General features: G+C 38.1%; 1 protein-coding gene across 8 annotated transcripts in view; it reads right to left on the bottom strand.

Moving 5' to 3' along the window:
* Nucleotides 1-18031, bottom strand: part of ATP8B4 (ATPase phospholipid transporting 8B4 (putative)) — a 213537-nt gene that overhangs the window by 36561 nt on the left and 158945 nt on the right. For all 8 annotated transcript variants that reach the window (XM_059701901.1, XM_059701877.1, XM_059701884.1 and 5 more), the window contains 4 exons: nt 16576-16740; nt 15719-15830; nt 13660-13765; nt 2377-2524 (listed from right to left, as the gene is read on the bottom strand). In XM_059701901.1, the coding sequence (XP_059557884.1) occupies nt 2377-2524; nt 13660-13765; nt 15719-15830; nt 16576-16740 (531 nt within the window). The remainder of the gene's footprint in view (nt 1-2376; nt 2525-13659; nt 13766-15718; nt 15831-16575; nt 16741-18031) is intronic.

Genomic DNA, 18031 nt, shown 5'->3' with positions numbered 1-18031 from the left:
AATTTTTGTTTCCTTTGCATTGCTGTTTAGTATATTTAGTGTTTGTTGTGGTGTCTGTTAATGCATGGATTAATGAAAAGTAGATAATCTGGAGATCAGACTGAAGGACATAGTGATGAAATCAAGAGAGGCCTGCACAAAAGGGTGGTGTGCAAAAAACAGGTGGTGTCTCAGATAGAGTTCCTCAACCATTTCCACCCTCACTCTTCTCCAAATACATAACAGCCTTAAGATATGCCAAGAAATAACTGAAAAAGAGAGTTTAATCCTTTGCAATTAACTGTGTAATTTTTTTCTAGAAAACATCTTGCTGTACACATCTTGCTGTAATAAACACAATAAGATGAAACAGTAATCCACCTAAACTTTAAGTCATCATATCTTTGAATGAATCTTTAACAAGCTATTCATAGCCCCTCACAACTGGCCCCTATATTCCTTTTGAGTTCTGTCTTCTACCACTAGCTTTATGTTTGCTCTTTACTGCCATCATGTCAAGTTGCTTATTTCCATAATTTTACAGGTTCTTCCTTATATTTGCACTGCTGTCTCCTCTACCTGGAAATATCACTTCCTCCAGGGAGTCTTCCCTGATTTTCCCACAAAGAACTAAATGTGCCTGTCTCTATGCTCTCAAAACACTGTTTGTTCCTCTTTATAGTATTTGCCATATTACTGTGAGATTAGTTGTTCCACCAGATGGCAATCCTTAAAGCAAGGTCCACATTCTATTTATATCCTTACCTTTGGGCTTTAGGACTGTGACTTAGGCATGCTTAGTAAATGTGACTGGAATGACTAGAAAGAAGGGGAAATGGCTATAAAAACAGGTACTGAAATAGATAATTCTCATGTCAAGGTCTATAACTCCTACGGGAAATTGTGAGCTAGCACTCTCAAATATAAATGCCCTTTCTGAAAAAGAAAGTATGTAACTGGCTGTCTTGCCCAGAATGGTCCCCCTTTCTCTCTCTTTTTTTCTTTATTATCAACAAATGAAAACCTAGACTCCCCAACTCTAAGAAAGATAGGTCCAGTTACATCCTGGAAAAGCATCAAGATTTCAGCAAACTGGAATTATAATGTGTTTGTTTTTGTAAGCTTTGACCATACTATCAGATACAGGGTCTGTTCTCCTTAAATGAAAAATGACATTTCATGGTTTCACAAGCTTCAGACATTGAAGCTGAAGGGGTTCTTGAAGAGGATCTGTCTTAGCTTTTTCCGCTTAGTTAGAGACAGAAAGAGAATAGCATATGTTATCACCTGAGTACTCTAACCCACCACACAGTGGCTTCTTTGAGCCTGAGGGAAAGTCAAAATGCAGCTCATTAGGGACCCTTTCCATATTGTGGTCCATTCAGCTTGGAGGCTACCAACTCCAAGATGACAGGTTTATAATTTTCAGTTGCTATTCATTTGTGCAAAGGAGAAGTCCGTGTCATCTGGACAAACTTTCAACGGAGCTTGGCCTGCAGCTGAGCTCTGTAACTTTCCATGGTGTAGAAGGCAACACATCATTATGTCTGGAATCCAGCTGGATAATGCTGAGCCCTCAGAGCTAACAGACAGCTGATCACAGGGGGGAAATACAGATCCAACTTTTTTTGTCCTCTAAGAAAATGTCTACAAGAAGATACACTTATTTTCCAAAGTTCGAAAGAGATAAGGGGTCATCAAAGCATCAAAGCGGAAGAAAAATGTGAGATTGGTTCATTTTGCATAGAAATGGTAACTTCGCTGGAGTGCAATCACAGCTTTTGTTTTTTAAATTAGAAACTCAGAAGAGCGTTTTGATATTTGTTCAAGATTTGGAACCTGAACTACATTAAAAGTACAATGCAAGTTTATTCTATTACGACAAGAACCAGATTTCCTAATCAAAGTAAATTGTTTGGCATTGCTGTAAAGTGCTGCTATTTAGAAAAGCCACCAGAGGTATCTTAATGGCAATAATTTGGAGTGGTAATTATATGAAGGTCGGGTTGTACTCTGCAAATCACAAGCATTAGCAAGAGCAATAATTGCAATACATTCATCCAGTTGCATTACTTTAATTAAATAACAGCGAACGGTTACATTCTCCCTCAGAAAGCACTTAAACAATACTGCTAAATGCTCTACAGTCACATAGACAAGATTGATATTCTGTGAATTTGGTATTTCTTTGGATCCTCCCTTCACTGTGGTAATTCAAGCAATAATGCATAAAATGTATATTAAAATTTCCTTTTACCTCACAAACAGGAAATCAAGTGTACGCTTGTTTCCATTAGTGTCATTTGTTTGGAAAACACAAAAGAAATTATGACAACACAAAAGAGAAGATTATTGAGGTGAAGAAAAAGAAAGAACAAAAGTCTTAAGTGAACTCACCAAACTGTGGCCATTTATGATTAAGGCGTAATCTCCTGTTACGGTTTCTTCTACAATTGAGTCCAACTCCAGCTGCTGCTTTTTTTTGAAAACTATATGGCCATTGGAAGAACTTTTGTTTTGTCCAAACAAATTTTCCTTTGCTTTCCTTAAAGGCAAGGGGGAGTAGCGGGGAGAAAAAATTATAACAAAGTATACAGAGCATACCTTTTAACTCTAGCAAGAGATTGGCCTAGAGGGAAATTCATTTTGCTGCTATTCAGACAGACTGTGACACAAGATTCAGTTACAGCAAGCTTGATAATTCTTTGTAATAGGGATACCATAGCAAATTTCCGAATTCCAGAAAGTAGGAAGGAAAACATAATGAAATAAAAAAGAATCATCTTGAACATTCTAAATTACTTAAAAGCTAAATCACCATCTTGATCTGGCCTTAACTAGGGCTCATAATAAATTTGGTATATAAGGTTGTCTGCATTTCAAGGACTTAAGAACCACTGATCTGGCATGAGATATTGTTAAATAACGAAAGGGAAAGACTAAAGAAAATTCATGATATCTTTTAGGGATTCCAGGGTATCTATGTAGTAAATAAATTAATCAATTTGTAGAACAATGTAATACAATCCATCTTAAAACAGCAGGCTTCTAAGGACAATATATTTGACAATAATACAAATGACAGCATTCATTGAATTGGCATAGTCATTATATTTTAATGGATTATTATAAGTGAAAATTGTACTCATCAGCTCAAACAATAGACTAAATCTTCTGAGAAAGACACTATAGACACCAAAGGGTAGAGGGCCATTCCAAATGGAAACTCTCTTCAATGCCCTAGCCCTGATCAGCAGTAGAATAATCCTGTCCACATCTCATCCATCTCTGCTGTTTAAGAGGAAGACTGTATGGAGACTCAATAGCCTTAGAAGTGGCCTTTTCCTTTTTTCTTGAATATGGAAAGATGATGCTTTTTAGACAAAGGGAAATTTCTTCTCTGAAGACCCATGAATGACAGGTTTTGAAATAACACAGGGCATGCTGACATGACTACTGAACTTTTCACCACAACAGGGAGCTACTCAGCAGACCCTCCCTGAAGATGAGTGTCAAAACCAGCCACCAACACTTCAGGCCACAGCTTGCATATACAAAATGAGTGCCCATGAGAAAATGGGGAGTGAGAGACTGGCCAGAAAATGGATGTTTTGGCTTAGAGCAAAATGAAGTGGTTCCCCAAAGGTTCATCCTACACAGAAGAAGTTTAATAAAATGGTTTTCAGCGGTGACTCCCCTGAAAGAAGAGTATGTTCACTGTACAAAAACTATCACTGTAGTCCGCAACTTTCTATTTGAAAATGTAACACTAATTATTCACATGCTAAGTTAAAAAACAAAAAACAAAACAAAACAAAAAAACCCTTATCTTCTGGCTCAACATCTCCTTCTGCTGTCCAGGACCCAAATCACAGCCTGTATTTAGGAACCCAAGCAACCCAGAGGTTACATGGCCCTAGGTCCAAGGATGATATCATGCATTTAGCAATCAGTTTGCAGAATCAAAATAAAAGGTTTATAATGTCAGAGTGCTATGTGTGAAATTTAAGGAGTTAAGGTGAGGAGGGGAGGGAGAGCAGTCATGAAAAGTTATGGTTTTAAGTGGGAGGAACAGACTTTCGCATCAGATAACCATGTCAGGGAATCCTCCTCACAGTCATGGAAATTTATAGTCCCGTCTAATGAAGAAAGCAAAAGAGACGAGTTCCTCAGAAATGATCATTTTCCTGACAATGTTGCAGAGCTCATAAATTGGGTCCGAAAAAGCACCAAAGGGCAAACATCTCCTGAGGTTTCCTTTTTCGTAAAGTTCTCACTCGCTGTATAAATGACTCAATCTCTGTGTTCCCTCAGGAGAATGAAAACATTCCAAAGAAGGGTGAAGTTCATAAAAGTATTGGCTGAAATTTTATTTACTTAGTATTTTTCCCCCTAAATTGTCTTCCTAACGTCTCACAAGAACCTTTTCCAGGCAGACAAAGGACAGTTTTCCTAGCTGTTCCCATTCCCTCTGCACTCCCTCCATACAGGACAACCCTCCTCACCAGATCGGGCTTGCGCATTCTCAGACTTTTGCCCATGGTCTATAGCTGTCATTTCTTTTTCTTCCTGGAACATCTCTTCAAATACCAGCTGGGTCTTGCAAAAACAATTTATTAGAAGAGCAAAAGCTACACATAACTCCCTTCAAAGAATATGCACTATATTTTTTGCAGGCATAACACACAATGCTTAACCACAGAATACAAATAACACATGCTAAAACAAAAGAATGCCTTTTTCTGAGCTTCGTAATGAAGGGCAGTCTATTACAATGTTGGCATGCAGAAATGCATTAATGATTGAAGCAACCGCAGCATTCGCAGCCCCATGCCACTACAAACACAGCAAAGCCCCGTGAGGCCCATGTCGGCTGGTATGCAACCTATAAAGAAAAGAGATGGTAGGGAAGAGTCCATCTGTCAGTCCTCTTAAGACACTCTATATTCAAACATTAAAAGGACCTTTTAGGAAATGGATTGATATCATGATTTCATGCTTAAAAGAAGACAATCTTGACCTTGATAGAAGAGCATTGGGCTTGGAACCTGACGACCTGGGTTTGTTACTTTCCACAGTCAGTTGGAGTGCCGGGAAGTCTCCCCCATTGGCCAAGATGATAGAGGGGAAGGTTGTTACACTGAATGCGCCAAAAACTAGACATATGAGTGGATAGGGCCCCAAGGCTACCAAAATCTAGCAAGGTAATTGGATAGAAAAAATCCCTCCCCTCCCTATACCTATAAGATCCTTGGTCTTCAGCAGAAAAAGAGATTGGGTCTTTGAGAGGAGAGTCCGCCCCTCTCCCAGGTCCTGTGGCTCCTGAAATAAATAGCTTTCCTTTTGCACCAGCACCTGCCTCGGGAATTTGGCTTTTGTTACACCAAGCAACCAAACTTCCATTTTTTTGTTTTGTTACAGGTTCAGGCCTGAGGTTTGCCTCTGACATCCAGCCACTTGATTAGTCAATTTCAATCTCAGGCTACAACCCAGGTCTTCAAATTCCTAGCTCTTGATTTGCCATGCCAAATAAGTTTACTATAGAGTCTGCCACAGGCTGCAGGCTGTTTCTACGTTGGGCCAAGACACAGTGACGGAGGAGCAATCCACGGACTACCCTGCCAACAGGAAGGGAGAAAGTACACGAAATTTTTCTTTCAAGCCTTAGTTCCATCCCTTACTATCTGTGTGACCAGAAGACATTAAGGCCCTGAACCCGTTTAGAAACTGGTTTCTTTATTAGAAACTGGGGGGATGGTACCAGCTAATCAGACTAGATGAAAACAGCTATGAAAACCTGGGCAGCTATACAAGTATGTACTGGAAGATCTCCAAAATTACTTATTTCTCTGAAGTTTTACCATTTATGATAGAAATTTAACTGACTAAATACAGTTAGCTTGGGTGACTAGCATTTGGGAATTAGGAGCAAGATGCATTTTGTTTGGCCTGCATAGTGTTTTTAAAAAATCTGTATGAGTTTATGGACAAGATGATGTTCGCCTTTCCAAAGGCCCCCACCCCTCCCTAACGTCTTATAGCCCAGATCATGCAGGTAATGTTACCTTTCTGGCCCTGGAGTTATTTGCATTTATGAATCCTGCTCGCTCAAACAAATAACTTTCCACCAAGTAGCTGTATTTTTTTTTTTATTAAGGAGGAAAGTATATCACTGGTATACTTCTCAGAAGCAGTAGAGTTACTTCATGGTTTAATTAGTTATAAGACATGAATTGTTCTAACAATAAAGCATGTGATACATGCAACAAAAATGAAAACATGGAATGAGTTTGCCTGTCAGCCCAAGCAAAATTACATTCTAGTCTATTTTCTTTAGGGCAGAAGACATACATATTGGTGCAATATAATCAGTGCAGTAATCTTCTGAGAAACCATAGCAGAATTTAATTGCAGATTTCTGGGCATGCCCTCACTACTAAAGCAGCTATGACAGTAAAGTTAACAAAGGACTCAAAGTGTCTAAAATGATTTCATGACACTAAATTTGAAACAAGCCATATGCATGATATGCATGAAAATTACATATCCATGTTTATAAAATAATCTAAATACATTTGACAGGTTTAAATATAAGCATTGAGGTCATTTCTTCTGAATAGCTACTACCACTTAGATCCTGTTCTTTTGATATGCTTTTTTTGTTTGGTTTTTACATGAACTCCCACTGAACTCAAAAGCATAAAACAAGAAAAGTTAATGGTGTAAATTTATGATTTCAATATTTTATCCCCAAAACTATGGGCTTTGATATAAGTAACCAAGATTGGAATTATAGAGAGCATCTTTAGCAATAATTTTTCTTAGATGTTCTTCCCCCCAATCATAATATTAAGAAAATGAATATTATAAATGGATGTAGAATTTTCTGCTATGCATTACCTCTCTATCTTAGACTCTAAAAATGGGGTGAGCTCCAACTTTGGGCTGAAATAAACATTATTTGCCAGTCAGTTAAACAACATGGCCTCAAGGATCCTGAAATAATTAGTCTAGATAGAAATTATTTCCTTTATCCCTCTAAATATTTTTTCTCATAAAAAATGGAGATAAATTTTTTTGTTTTTTTCCTAATTGTAAAAATATTGTATGAATACTATTTTAACTTCAGATGATACAAAGAGGCATAAAGAAGAAAGCAAACATGATCCATCACCGAGAACTATCAACTTTGTATATGTCCTCTAGAGCTTAATAGGTAGGTAGGTGGACAGATATGGATATAGATATATAGTGTTTATACATATACAGGGGTGGGTAAAAGTAGGCTTACAGTTATTCATATGGAAAATAATACAATACTTAGTGAATAATAATCTATACTAATAAAAGGGTAATATGCTAATTAGACCAGACATCTTCCAGATGTCCTTCTGGACAAAGCCATGGTGGCAGGGGCCTAGGCAGAGGCAGTTAGGGGCAATCAGGCCGGCAGGGGAGGGCAGTTAGGGTGTGATCAGGTCAGCAGGGAGCAGTTAGAGGGTGATCAGGCCAGCAGAGGAGCAGTTAGGGGGCAATCAGGCTGGCAGGCAGAGGTGGTGAGGGGCAATCAGGTAGGCAGGCAGAGGTGGTTAGGGGTGATCAGGCAGGCAGGCAGGCAGGCAGGCGAGCAGTTAGGAGCCAGTAGTCCTAGATTGTGAGAGGGATGTCTAAGGGCCCTGGATTGGAGAGTGTGCAGGCCAGGCTGAGGGACATCCTCCTCACCCCCTGCCGCCCCCATGCACGAATTTCATACACCGGGCCTTTAGTACAAGAATAAACTTTCATGTACTCCCAACTGTAAACCTACTTTTGCCCACCCCTGTACACATAAACATACATGCTTTTTATTTTAAAAAAGGATTATACTCTGCATGATGTTTCGTGATCTCATCTTTTTTTTTTTTTAAATATATTTTTTTTATTGATTTTTTACAGAGAGGAAGGGAGAGAGATAGAGAGTTAGAAACATCGATGAGAGAGAAACATCGACCAGCTGCCTCCTGCACATCCCCCACTGGGGATGTGCCCGCAACCCAGGTACATGCCCTTGACCGGAATCGAACCTGGGACCTTTCAGTCCGCAGGCCGATGCTCTATCCACTGAGCCAAACCGGTTTCAGCGTGATCTCATCTTTTATTTAACTATGTCATGGATATCTTCCAATGTCAACAAATAAATAACCATTTTTAATGACCACATAGAATTCCATTGTAGGTATATAGCAAGGCAATTAACAAAATCCCTGTGGCTGGGTATTTGAGCAATTTCTTTTTTTTTTCTTTTTTTTTTAGATTTCAGTAAACAATTTCTAATATCCCATTATCATAACTGATGCAGCAATGAATATTTCTATATATGTACTCATATATTTGTCCATTTATTTTCTTAAAGGTAATTCCTAGAAATAGAAATCCTTGGGTAAAAAATGTGCATATGTGAGCCCTGGTACAGTTTCTCAGTGGTTAGAGCATCTGCCATGGACCAAAGGTCTCGGGTTCAATTCCCAGTCAAGGGCACATACCATGGTTGCAGGGTTGATCCCTAGCCCCAGTTGGGGCCCGTATGAGAGGCAGCCATTCACTGTATCTCTCTTACATCAATGCTTCTCTCTCCACCTCCTCCCTCCCTTCCACTCTCTCTCTAAAGATTAATGGGAAATATGTCCTTAGGCGAGGATTAAAAATAATAATAATAATAATAATAATAATAATAAAATGTGCATATGTGTAATTTTGAAATATATTACAAGTTTTCCCTCTAGAAAGTTTCTACCAATTTACACTCCCAACAACAATATGTAAGAATTCATATTTCTCCACAATCTCTCCACATAACAAGTTATGTCATCTACTTAGTCAACCACATGTAGCTGAATAAAATTTCGAGATATTAACCTTGATTCCCCACCCCTTCTGCAAGCACCACCACTACCATAGGTGACCCTCTTTGTTTCCTCAGAAACATACCTTGCCTTGGGGAGATTTGACAGAACCAAATATAGAGAAAACAAAAAAGTCAAGATCTTGCTTTTTGCTAAAGGAGTTTATCACCACCAAACCAGAATTACATGAAATATTAGAGTCTTCTCTAAGAAGAAGAAAAAAAGATCAAAACTGTAAAAAATAAAATGGAAATAAATACATATCTATTAACAATGGAATCCAAAAATCAAAATAAATGAACAAACAAAAACAGACTCATAAAGATAGAGAAAATTTTGATGGCTGCCAGATGGGAGAAGGCTTGTGGAGATAGGTAGAAAAGGTGAAGGGATTAAGAAGTACAAATTGGTTGTTTCAGAATAGTCATGGGGATGTAAAGAACAGCATGGGGAATATAGTCAATAATATTCTAATAATTATGTATGGTGTCAGATGGGTGTGAGATTTACTGGGATGATCACTTAGTAAGTCACACAATGTCTAATCACTGGGGATACATCTGAAACAAATATAATAATGTATGTGAACTGTAATTGAAAAATTTTAAAAATGATTTTAAAATATTTTTAAAAAGATCTTGCTTTTTGAGTACCAAAATAGGCTCTTGATACTTACAGTAGCATTGTCATTCTGAATTCCATCAATCTGGAATTTTACTAATTGGGCTTTTTAAGAGGGAAGAAAAAAGTTTCTTTAAGTCTCATGAGATTAATCCTTAAAGCAACCTAGGCATAAACTATTGGCGATTAGAAAGAAATGACCTCTTTTTTCCATCTCCCATCCAGCCTACAGGAAAAGCAATTTAAAGAGGAGCTTGGATGCTGATGAGTCACTAAAAGATACCTGGGTGCTGACCCACATCCTGCACTACTAGTGGTTGGAGCCATGTGGGTAATGGAACCTTCAGATAAGTTTTTGGGAATCTGAGGACGGAATAGTTGTCACTGAAATTCAGTGACGTGGAGGATAGTAAAGGGATTTCAGGAACAGAGGCAGCCATGTGAGAGCACAAATCTTCTGGGACACAGGTCAGGAAGCCACTCGCAGGAGGGTGTGGAAGTCAGCCAAGAGAGACAGCCAGCAACCTCAAGAGACCAGAGACCAAACAGGGACACAGAAGTAAAGAAATGCCAAATACCAGCAGGGTCTCTAAGGTCAATGGCAGGTAAGGCAACTGTGCGTCCTACACTTGACCTAAAGTTACCCAAAAGTGCCCCGTTTAATTGTATTGTCATCAAGGAGAAAAGAGATTCAAGTTCAGTTTTAGAAAATTTAGTAAGTTTCTGTTCTTACACATCTGAATGTATTCTGGACTAAGAAGTCAGACAGCTAGAAACGACAGAGCATCCTTCTACTCCTCCACATGGAATTGAATTCTAAGTCCTATTCATTCTACCTCCAAAGTACTTTCCCCATGTTACAACCTCTCTGCCTTAATTCAACCCTCATCATCTCTCAGCTTGAGTATTCCAACAGCCTCTTGATGCATCGTTCATTTTCCCAGCAAACATAATCTATCCTGTCACTAGAACGTTATTTCTAAAATGCAAAATCAGGTTTGTCACCCTTCTGTTTAGAGACCATTCACATTTATCCAATACTTTCAGGTGCTGTATATAATACCTTCAGGATAAAGTCTAATCACTTTTGCTTATCAGTCAAGCTATCATCAATCCATCTCTGAAAAGATGTTTCCACCCTTAGGTGTGAAACATTCTAGCTACAACTTGGAATATTGCTCCTGAAAAATAACATGACTTCTTTCATGTTTTTATGCCTTTATGTGTGCTAGTTCAGCAATCCACAGTATCATTATCCAGTGTAACCAAGGGAGAAAGAGGGTCCATAAAAGTTGTGATAAAGATCAGCATTTTCACTATCTTAGGAAGGTTCATAAAAAATAATAGATTTCTCTATGATAAGAATGCATAGAATCTCTAATTTTTTTAAGTTTTGTGTTATATTTGTCTACCATGACATCAACCTGGTCTAGAAAACTGCTATATCATGCTGGTTAGAAGTTATGACTGGAGATTGCCTATGTCTTTGCCAAATAAAAATTGGGAAATCTAATTAATTGTTACTGACATAATTTTATTATTATTTATATAATTTTAATGATAGACTCCAGAGAGTCTACTGGGAAAATAATAATGAAAAACAGTGCTTGTCACTGGAAAGATTAGGAACAATGGCTGAAGGAAAGAGGGAAGGAGGAATGAAGGAAGTGGAGAGAGTGGGGAGGGCAAGAAGGATGTTAATTAGTGGCCATAAAGTTTTAAATTCTTGACTCACTTAATCCTCAAAATAAAATAATCTATTAGGGTACATAGTTGTATATTTTCCTATTTTTCAAATGAAGAAACCAAGCAAAGAGAGATTGAACAGCGTATCAAAGTCACTCAGCCAGCAGGTGAGCATGGAGCGGAGATGTTAACTAGGCTCCAGTGAACAGGAAGTTTGTGCTCTTCCTCTTACGAGTACATTTGCAGTCTTTCCCTGAAATTTATTCTCACCTAATTGCTCATCTAGTGTCTGAACACAAGTGAAGCAATAAGGTGCCTCAGCAACTACATTTTTTATATTAATTTTTTAAAGGAGTAAGAATACATCTAAGGTGTTTTTAGGGAGAAACATAGCAAATAATTTGGTGCATAGGATCTGGGGCCACTAGCTTCAAATCCCTGCTGAACCACTGACTAGTTGTGGAACCTTGGGCATATTGCCCTGTGTCTCAGCCTCCTAATCTGTAAACAGGGATAATGATAATGTCTCCATTGGGTTGCTTTGAGAATGAAATGAGGTAATACATGAATACCACTAACAATAGTGTCCCAGGCATAGTCTCAAAGCATTTAGCAGTAGGCTCATTAGAATCTGGATATGCTCACATCTATTTTCCTTCAGCAAGAGATAAAATCCCCCCAAATAAAAAATTTTTAATTATTAATTATCAAGCAAATCACCAATATTTCTTCAATAGACTCTATGGGATCTATCATTAAAGTTATAGAAAGAATAATAATAAAATTATATCAATAATAATTAGATTTCCCAATTTTTATTTGGCAAAGACATAGCTTCCAACAAGCATGACATAGCAGTTTCCTATGGTGGGAAAAGGCAGTGTAGAAGAAGTTGAGATATTTTATTTACATGAGATATATTAGTTAGTGGTGCTAATGGTTGAGACTTCGTTTCTTTCTAAGGTTCAGGAACAAAAGTTTAATGAAGGAGACACCTTAAGGAAACCCATAGTGCACCACTGTCCCGTGGAGGGAAGGTTAGGCCGCCCTCTAGAGTACAACAAGCAGCAAGCAGTTTGCTCCAAGCCAACAATCTATTTAGTCAGACCCAAAATGGGTTGAACTTAGAGAAGCTACTATAAGCATCAACAAATAAAAATTGTTATAGGACAGCATTTTTGAAGTGCTAGGAAAATAATTATGAAGACTTATAAAATGTTCTTCAAATAAAGTAACAAAAAATAAATTGACAAATAAGAAATATTATTTGTCAAAAGTTAATGTTTGTCCACTCTTACCTTCAATTTCATCACTTACACATTTTCTGGTACCATGTAGTGGTTACACAGGTGCACAGTATGCTATTTCAATAGCAGCTATATCAAAATGTCTACTTTCTTGAAAGACTATCCAACTTTACACACCATCTCCAAGTTTATCTAACCATAAGCTTCATTTAGGTGCTTATTAAAATACAAAGTCCTATGCCCATCTAAATTCTTAATAATCTTAATTTTAAAGCTAGAGAATTGGTATTTTAACAAGTGCCCGCAGTAACACTGATCACTCATTATCATGTAGAGTTGACAGGTTAATCGCCAATGCATACTTTTAAAGGCTAACAATGTAAATCAGTGATTCCCAAAGTGGGCGCTACCGCCCCCTGGTGGGCGCTGCAGCGATCCAGGGGGGCAGTGATGGCCACAGGTGCATTTGTTTTAGCTTTTTTTGTATTACCTTTCTATTGTGAGTTCAATAAAGAGTTTCATAATTTCAAACTTCAATGTTTCTAATTTACACCTTTCTTTACTATATTTTACGAAAAAGGTAGAAACATTAATACATATATCTTTCTGTTTAATTGCTATTAAAATGTAAAAACAATTAATTTCCAGGGGGCGCTGAGTAATATTTTTTCTGGAAAGGGGGCGGTAGGCCAAATAAGTTTGGGAACCACTGATGTAAATGATTGAAAGTTATTTTCTAAAAATACTTGGGAACCCTGTCCAGTTTGGCTCAATGGATAGAGCATTGGCCTGGAGGGTTGTGGGTTCAATTCCTGTAAAGGGCACATACCTCACTTGCAGGCTTGATCCCCAGTTCCAGTCAGGGAACTTTCAGGAGGCAACCAATCAATGTGTCTTTCTCACATTGATGTTTCTCTATGTGTCTCCCCCTCACTCCCTGCTTCCCTTTCACTCTCTCTAAAAATCAATGGAAAAAATCCTTGGATGAGGATTAACAAAAAAGTTAAATTAAATTAAAAATACTTGGGAAATGTTGGAGGCTTGAAGATATTAACTCACTACTAATATCAAACTTATCTTCGTTTGTGACCAAAATGAATAGAATTTTAGGAAACATGAAGAAAGAACTCTATATTAAATGAAGACCATAGGTAACTATAGTGTCTTTCCACTTTTTCAACTACCTGATCTTCCCTTTTCCCTCTCTCTCTTTTCCACTCTTTCCTTCTTCCTTTAACACTTACCTGAGTTCTTCTCTGACTTCCATTGCGGTGTTCCCTGCTATAATGAACACTTCATTCATGTCATCAGTCAGCATGTTGCAGGCATAGCCAATGTTGATGGCAGTTTCTGATACAAAATAAAGCCTACTTCAGTTAGAACATTACTTGATAGTCGATTTATAAAAGCCTAATATACAAATTGTCCCTTCGAGAGTTCTAGCAGGAGTTCAGTCACTCACTGTGATGTGCGCTGACCACCAGGGGGTGACACAGAATGAAGGAAGGCCTTGGCCAGCAGCCAGGAGCTGGGGAAGGGAGGCCCCAGCCAGCAGCCAGGGAAAAGAGGCCCCCGGCCAGCAGCCAGAAGGCCGCAATCTGCCCTGATCACCGGCCAGGCCTAGGGACCCTACCCATGCATGAATTTCATGCACCAGGCCTCTAGTACACTTATATAGAAGTGTGTTTTTTTCTATAGAAGTTTTGAAGTCATTGCTGTATTTTCTTGTAGCTTATAGGCTCCCTTAATGTCAGAGAGAGCATAACGGGTGATAATGCAAGAGACCCAGAGGGAATTTCAAAGCCCTGGCTCCCATGATCAAATTTACCAATTGCTAACTCCATGGATCTGTAGCCACATACATCTATGAATCCTCAATTTTCTCATATAGTTTTTACCAGAGGTCCCAAATACTACCTTTGGAGAGCTGAAATACTAAACTTAGCCAATTTTCAATTCTTATGTAGTAAGAAAACTGAAAAACAGCTCAACAAAATGTTCAGTTGGACAGCAAAAAATGCTCTTATAAATTTTTTATAGTTCTCCTACATGCAACATGGTCATTTTCCCATTAAGTGAATGGACTGCTGCTGCTAGAAAACTGGAAAATTACATGATGTTGGGCATTCCTTCCTCCAATTTTATAGAAATGGAGCCTAGGATAGTTAGGTAACCCTTCCATTTTCAATAAAGTCATTTGATTCTAATTCTGAGTTCTTAGGCTCTACCTAATTCCATAGAATCATTAGATTCGCCTGTACTAGGTCAAGGAAGGCAACTGATAAAATCTCAGCATGTGCTTTGTATAAACCACAGAAATTAAAACTAAATAATTGTAAACTTGTGGATATTCATAACTAATTGAGCAGCTATACCCACTGATCAACATCAAACTCCAGGAAGTCTGTAGTAACACACCACAGAGCTCAACTTTCTATTATTTATTTTTGTGATGAGTGATTTGGGTGAACATATAGAGAACTGATTCACCATATCTGAAAATCCTCAAATGTTCTAAAAGTATCTACAGGTAGATAGAATCTTAAAAACATGTATTCGCCAGTTAACTGAATGTTTCTGGTTTACTGAGGCCCAAGCGTAAAAGCATTTTTGTTTTAACCATTACTGCTAGCAATAGATCCAAAATATAGTGGTCCCCTTTTCTTTCTTAACAAGCACAGAATTATGAACATAATGACTCTTTTTCTGATGACTTGGCATTTTGTCATGCCTGAAAATGGGTCAGCTCCCATTTACCGCTGCATGGGAAGGCTTGGAATTCAACTAGGTTACCCTAGCTCAACTGTTGTGGTTGTTAAAATACCAAAATATTTACATACCAGTTGATAAACAGTTGCTTCCCTGAGCCTCCCAAAAGCCTGTTCGCTCCTCTAACATCCCCAACCCTTTCTTCATTGCATCAAGAAACTAAAGGAGTAACCCTAAGATCTCTAATGTCCTGCTTCACTATTACTCAAGTCTCAGTCCTGATTGGAGGCAGTGCTCACATAAACCTGGAGGTAAACATTTTTAATTCCCCTGTTGCCTATAGGTTTAACTATTATATTGAAGAAGTGAGTTGAGCTGAAATTCAACAGACCCCAGGGTATACTCCAGAAGATATTTTCTTAATTTGTTTTTATCTTTAAATAGTAAGTTCTTATATTAACTTTCCTATTTGTATTTCAACTATTTCCTATATAGAGAACCGGGCACATATCTAACTAATTAAACTTTCTGATTAGTTAAAATTTTACCATATAAATTATTGCCCTCTGTTCAAAACATCTGTTTTAAAATTACCTTGTTTGTCTCCTGTTAGGACCCAGATCTTAATATTGGCTAGTGATAAACTTAAAACCGTTTCAATAACACCCTCTTGTAACTTGTCTTCTACAGCAGTGGCACCTAGAAGCTTTGTTGAAAAATAGAGAATACCTTATGTTAATGCATGCAAACAATATTCATAACATTTACAGCTTGCAATCACAGAGTTCAGAGGTCAAGGAACACGAATTGAAGGCAGAAAGTATGATGCATTGATATAGTAAACATCCTATTATGTGCAGCGGTGGGTTGGGAAGGACCCAAGAGGAGTTTCTCTAATCAAGCCAACTCATAGGAACACCAACTACTGGCAGAGATCCTGTTAGCACAATCAGAAGCCATTTGGGCTTGTACCGACTTAAGAACTCCCCAGCTGCTTCCTGGCCACTGGGGCCTCAGGGAAGAGTAGTTTCTAGAATAAATGATACTCTCAAACTCTGGGCAGCACAGATCTCATAGATCTAAGATGGCTCAGAGCTGTAAAACTTCCCACTCTTCACGGCAAGTTTCCTGCTCTAAAAAGGTGGATCATAAAGCGGGGAGGGGGAAAAAATAACACCAATGACGTACCAGAGGCTGACAAACAATAGGAAGTCTGCTACTGTCCACTCTAGGGGACTTCCAATTCCATAAGCTACAACTAATCGAAATAATCCTCTAGGCTCTCACACATGGCAAACGCAAAGCCAACGTATAACACATGATTAAATGTTTGAAAAAGTAACATCCGCTGTGTGCAAGATGATTTAGCCAGTGGATTATTCCGATCCGAGATCTCTAAACACATACTGTCCTCTCTATAAGCACAAACCATCATGCTTCTTAACTCTTACCATCAAATCCTGTTCAATTTCTTCATACAGCCCAGCTATCCGTTCATCCCTCTCATCTGTGGCAGCATTTGCATCTTCAAGCATCTTATGCCACTCTTTAAAGTACTTATCATCCAGATCTCTGTATGCAATGGCCAGGGTTCGAAGGCCTTCCCCTGCAAATTCCTGCCAGAGCAGACATTGATTTAAGAACCACCCCAAAGCAATAATCATAGCAAGAACAATAACCATAACGGGTAAGAAGCTTTGCACTCAAATTCACTTTGTATCAAGAACATAACTTGGCCATCCTGACTTTCCAACTTTTTAATCTCCTTGAAAATAGGAGACAATGTTTGCATTTTGAATTTTATTTCTATTAAGTTAAAACATTCAGGGGACCTAGCCTTCCCCCTAAAAGATATCTAAAATGTCTGTTGAAGTGTCCTAGTTGAGAGTGATCAATGGTGCCTTATCTCAAATGACTTGAGATATCCATTTGAACCAACATATATTGGTTTCCAAACTATCCTCTGCCTGCAAGAAGCCCTCCCAGCAATGAGAGGAACATAGCCTGTTTCATGGCCGTGTCACTCAGCTTTGCGTGGGAAGAAAATGACCCTTGGAGGAGCCATAGCTCTCACATCAAAGGCAGAGGCTCTCTGAAGAGATTGTAGCATGACAGCTCACCGGAATTTTGTCACATTCCCCTAATAATATAGCTATGTCTAAAATTAACTCAGTCCTACTTTTGTTTGTGCTTGAAATTTTCCATAATAAAAAGTTAAAAGTCAATAATAGGTGAATAAATAGATGTTAGTCAGGTAATAGAAGTTTAAACCTATTAATTATGATTATGTGATAATAAAAACCCTTAGGGGAAAAGGGGAGAGAAAGGCAGGAAGTCAATATAAATGTTTGCTTCTGGGAAGGAGGAATAGAAGGGGAGGCTGACTTTTCATTCTAGATCTCCTGTAATTTAAAAAAATTTATATAAATATAAATATATATATATGTATATATATACATATATATGTGTATATATATATATATATATATATATACATATAATAAAAATGTTTTAAAACTTTAAAGACACCATAAGGTCAGGTTAGTTTTTAAAAATTATTTTTTATTAAACTGTTTTCTATGGAGTTAGTATTTAATAACAGGTCAAATCAATGGGAGAATTATGCTTTTCCTTTCATGTCTCAGTAAACTGACAATTTTAAATGATACTTCTGGTGCTTTATTCTTCTAATAGGGAAACCTTTTTAAATTAGGAGACTGGTAGTTGCTAAGTGTCTCAGGCCGCAGTGGCTAGAAACATATGTAGATTGCTTTGGGGAAATGCTGAAAACCTCCCACTCTGCCTAGGCCTCCAGTGGTCATTTTACGGGCCTGTATACTATAAGCGTTTTTACAGCCATTTCTCTGCCTTTGGGCATTGCCATTGAGCACATCTTCTCTATGCGTT

The sequence above is a fragment of the Myotis daubentonii genome, chromosome 1 (genome assembly GCF_963259705.1).
Source record: "Myotis daubentonii chromosome 1, mMyoDau2.1, whole genome shotgun sequence".
In the NCBI taxonomy this organism is placed as follows: Eukaryota; Metazoa; Chordata; class Mammalia; order Chiroptera; family Vespertilionidae; genus Myotis; species Myotis daubentonii.
The sequence above is the reverse complement of the archived record's forward strand: the minus strand, read 5'-3'. Positions and strand labels throughout refer to the sequence as shown.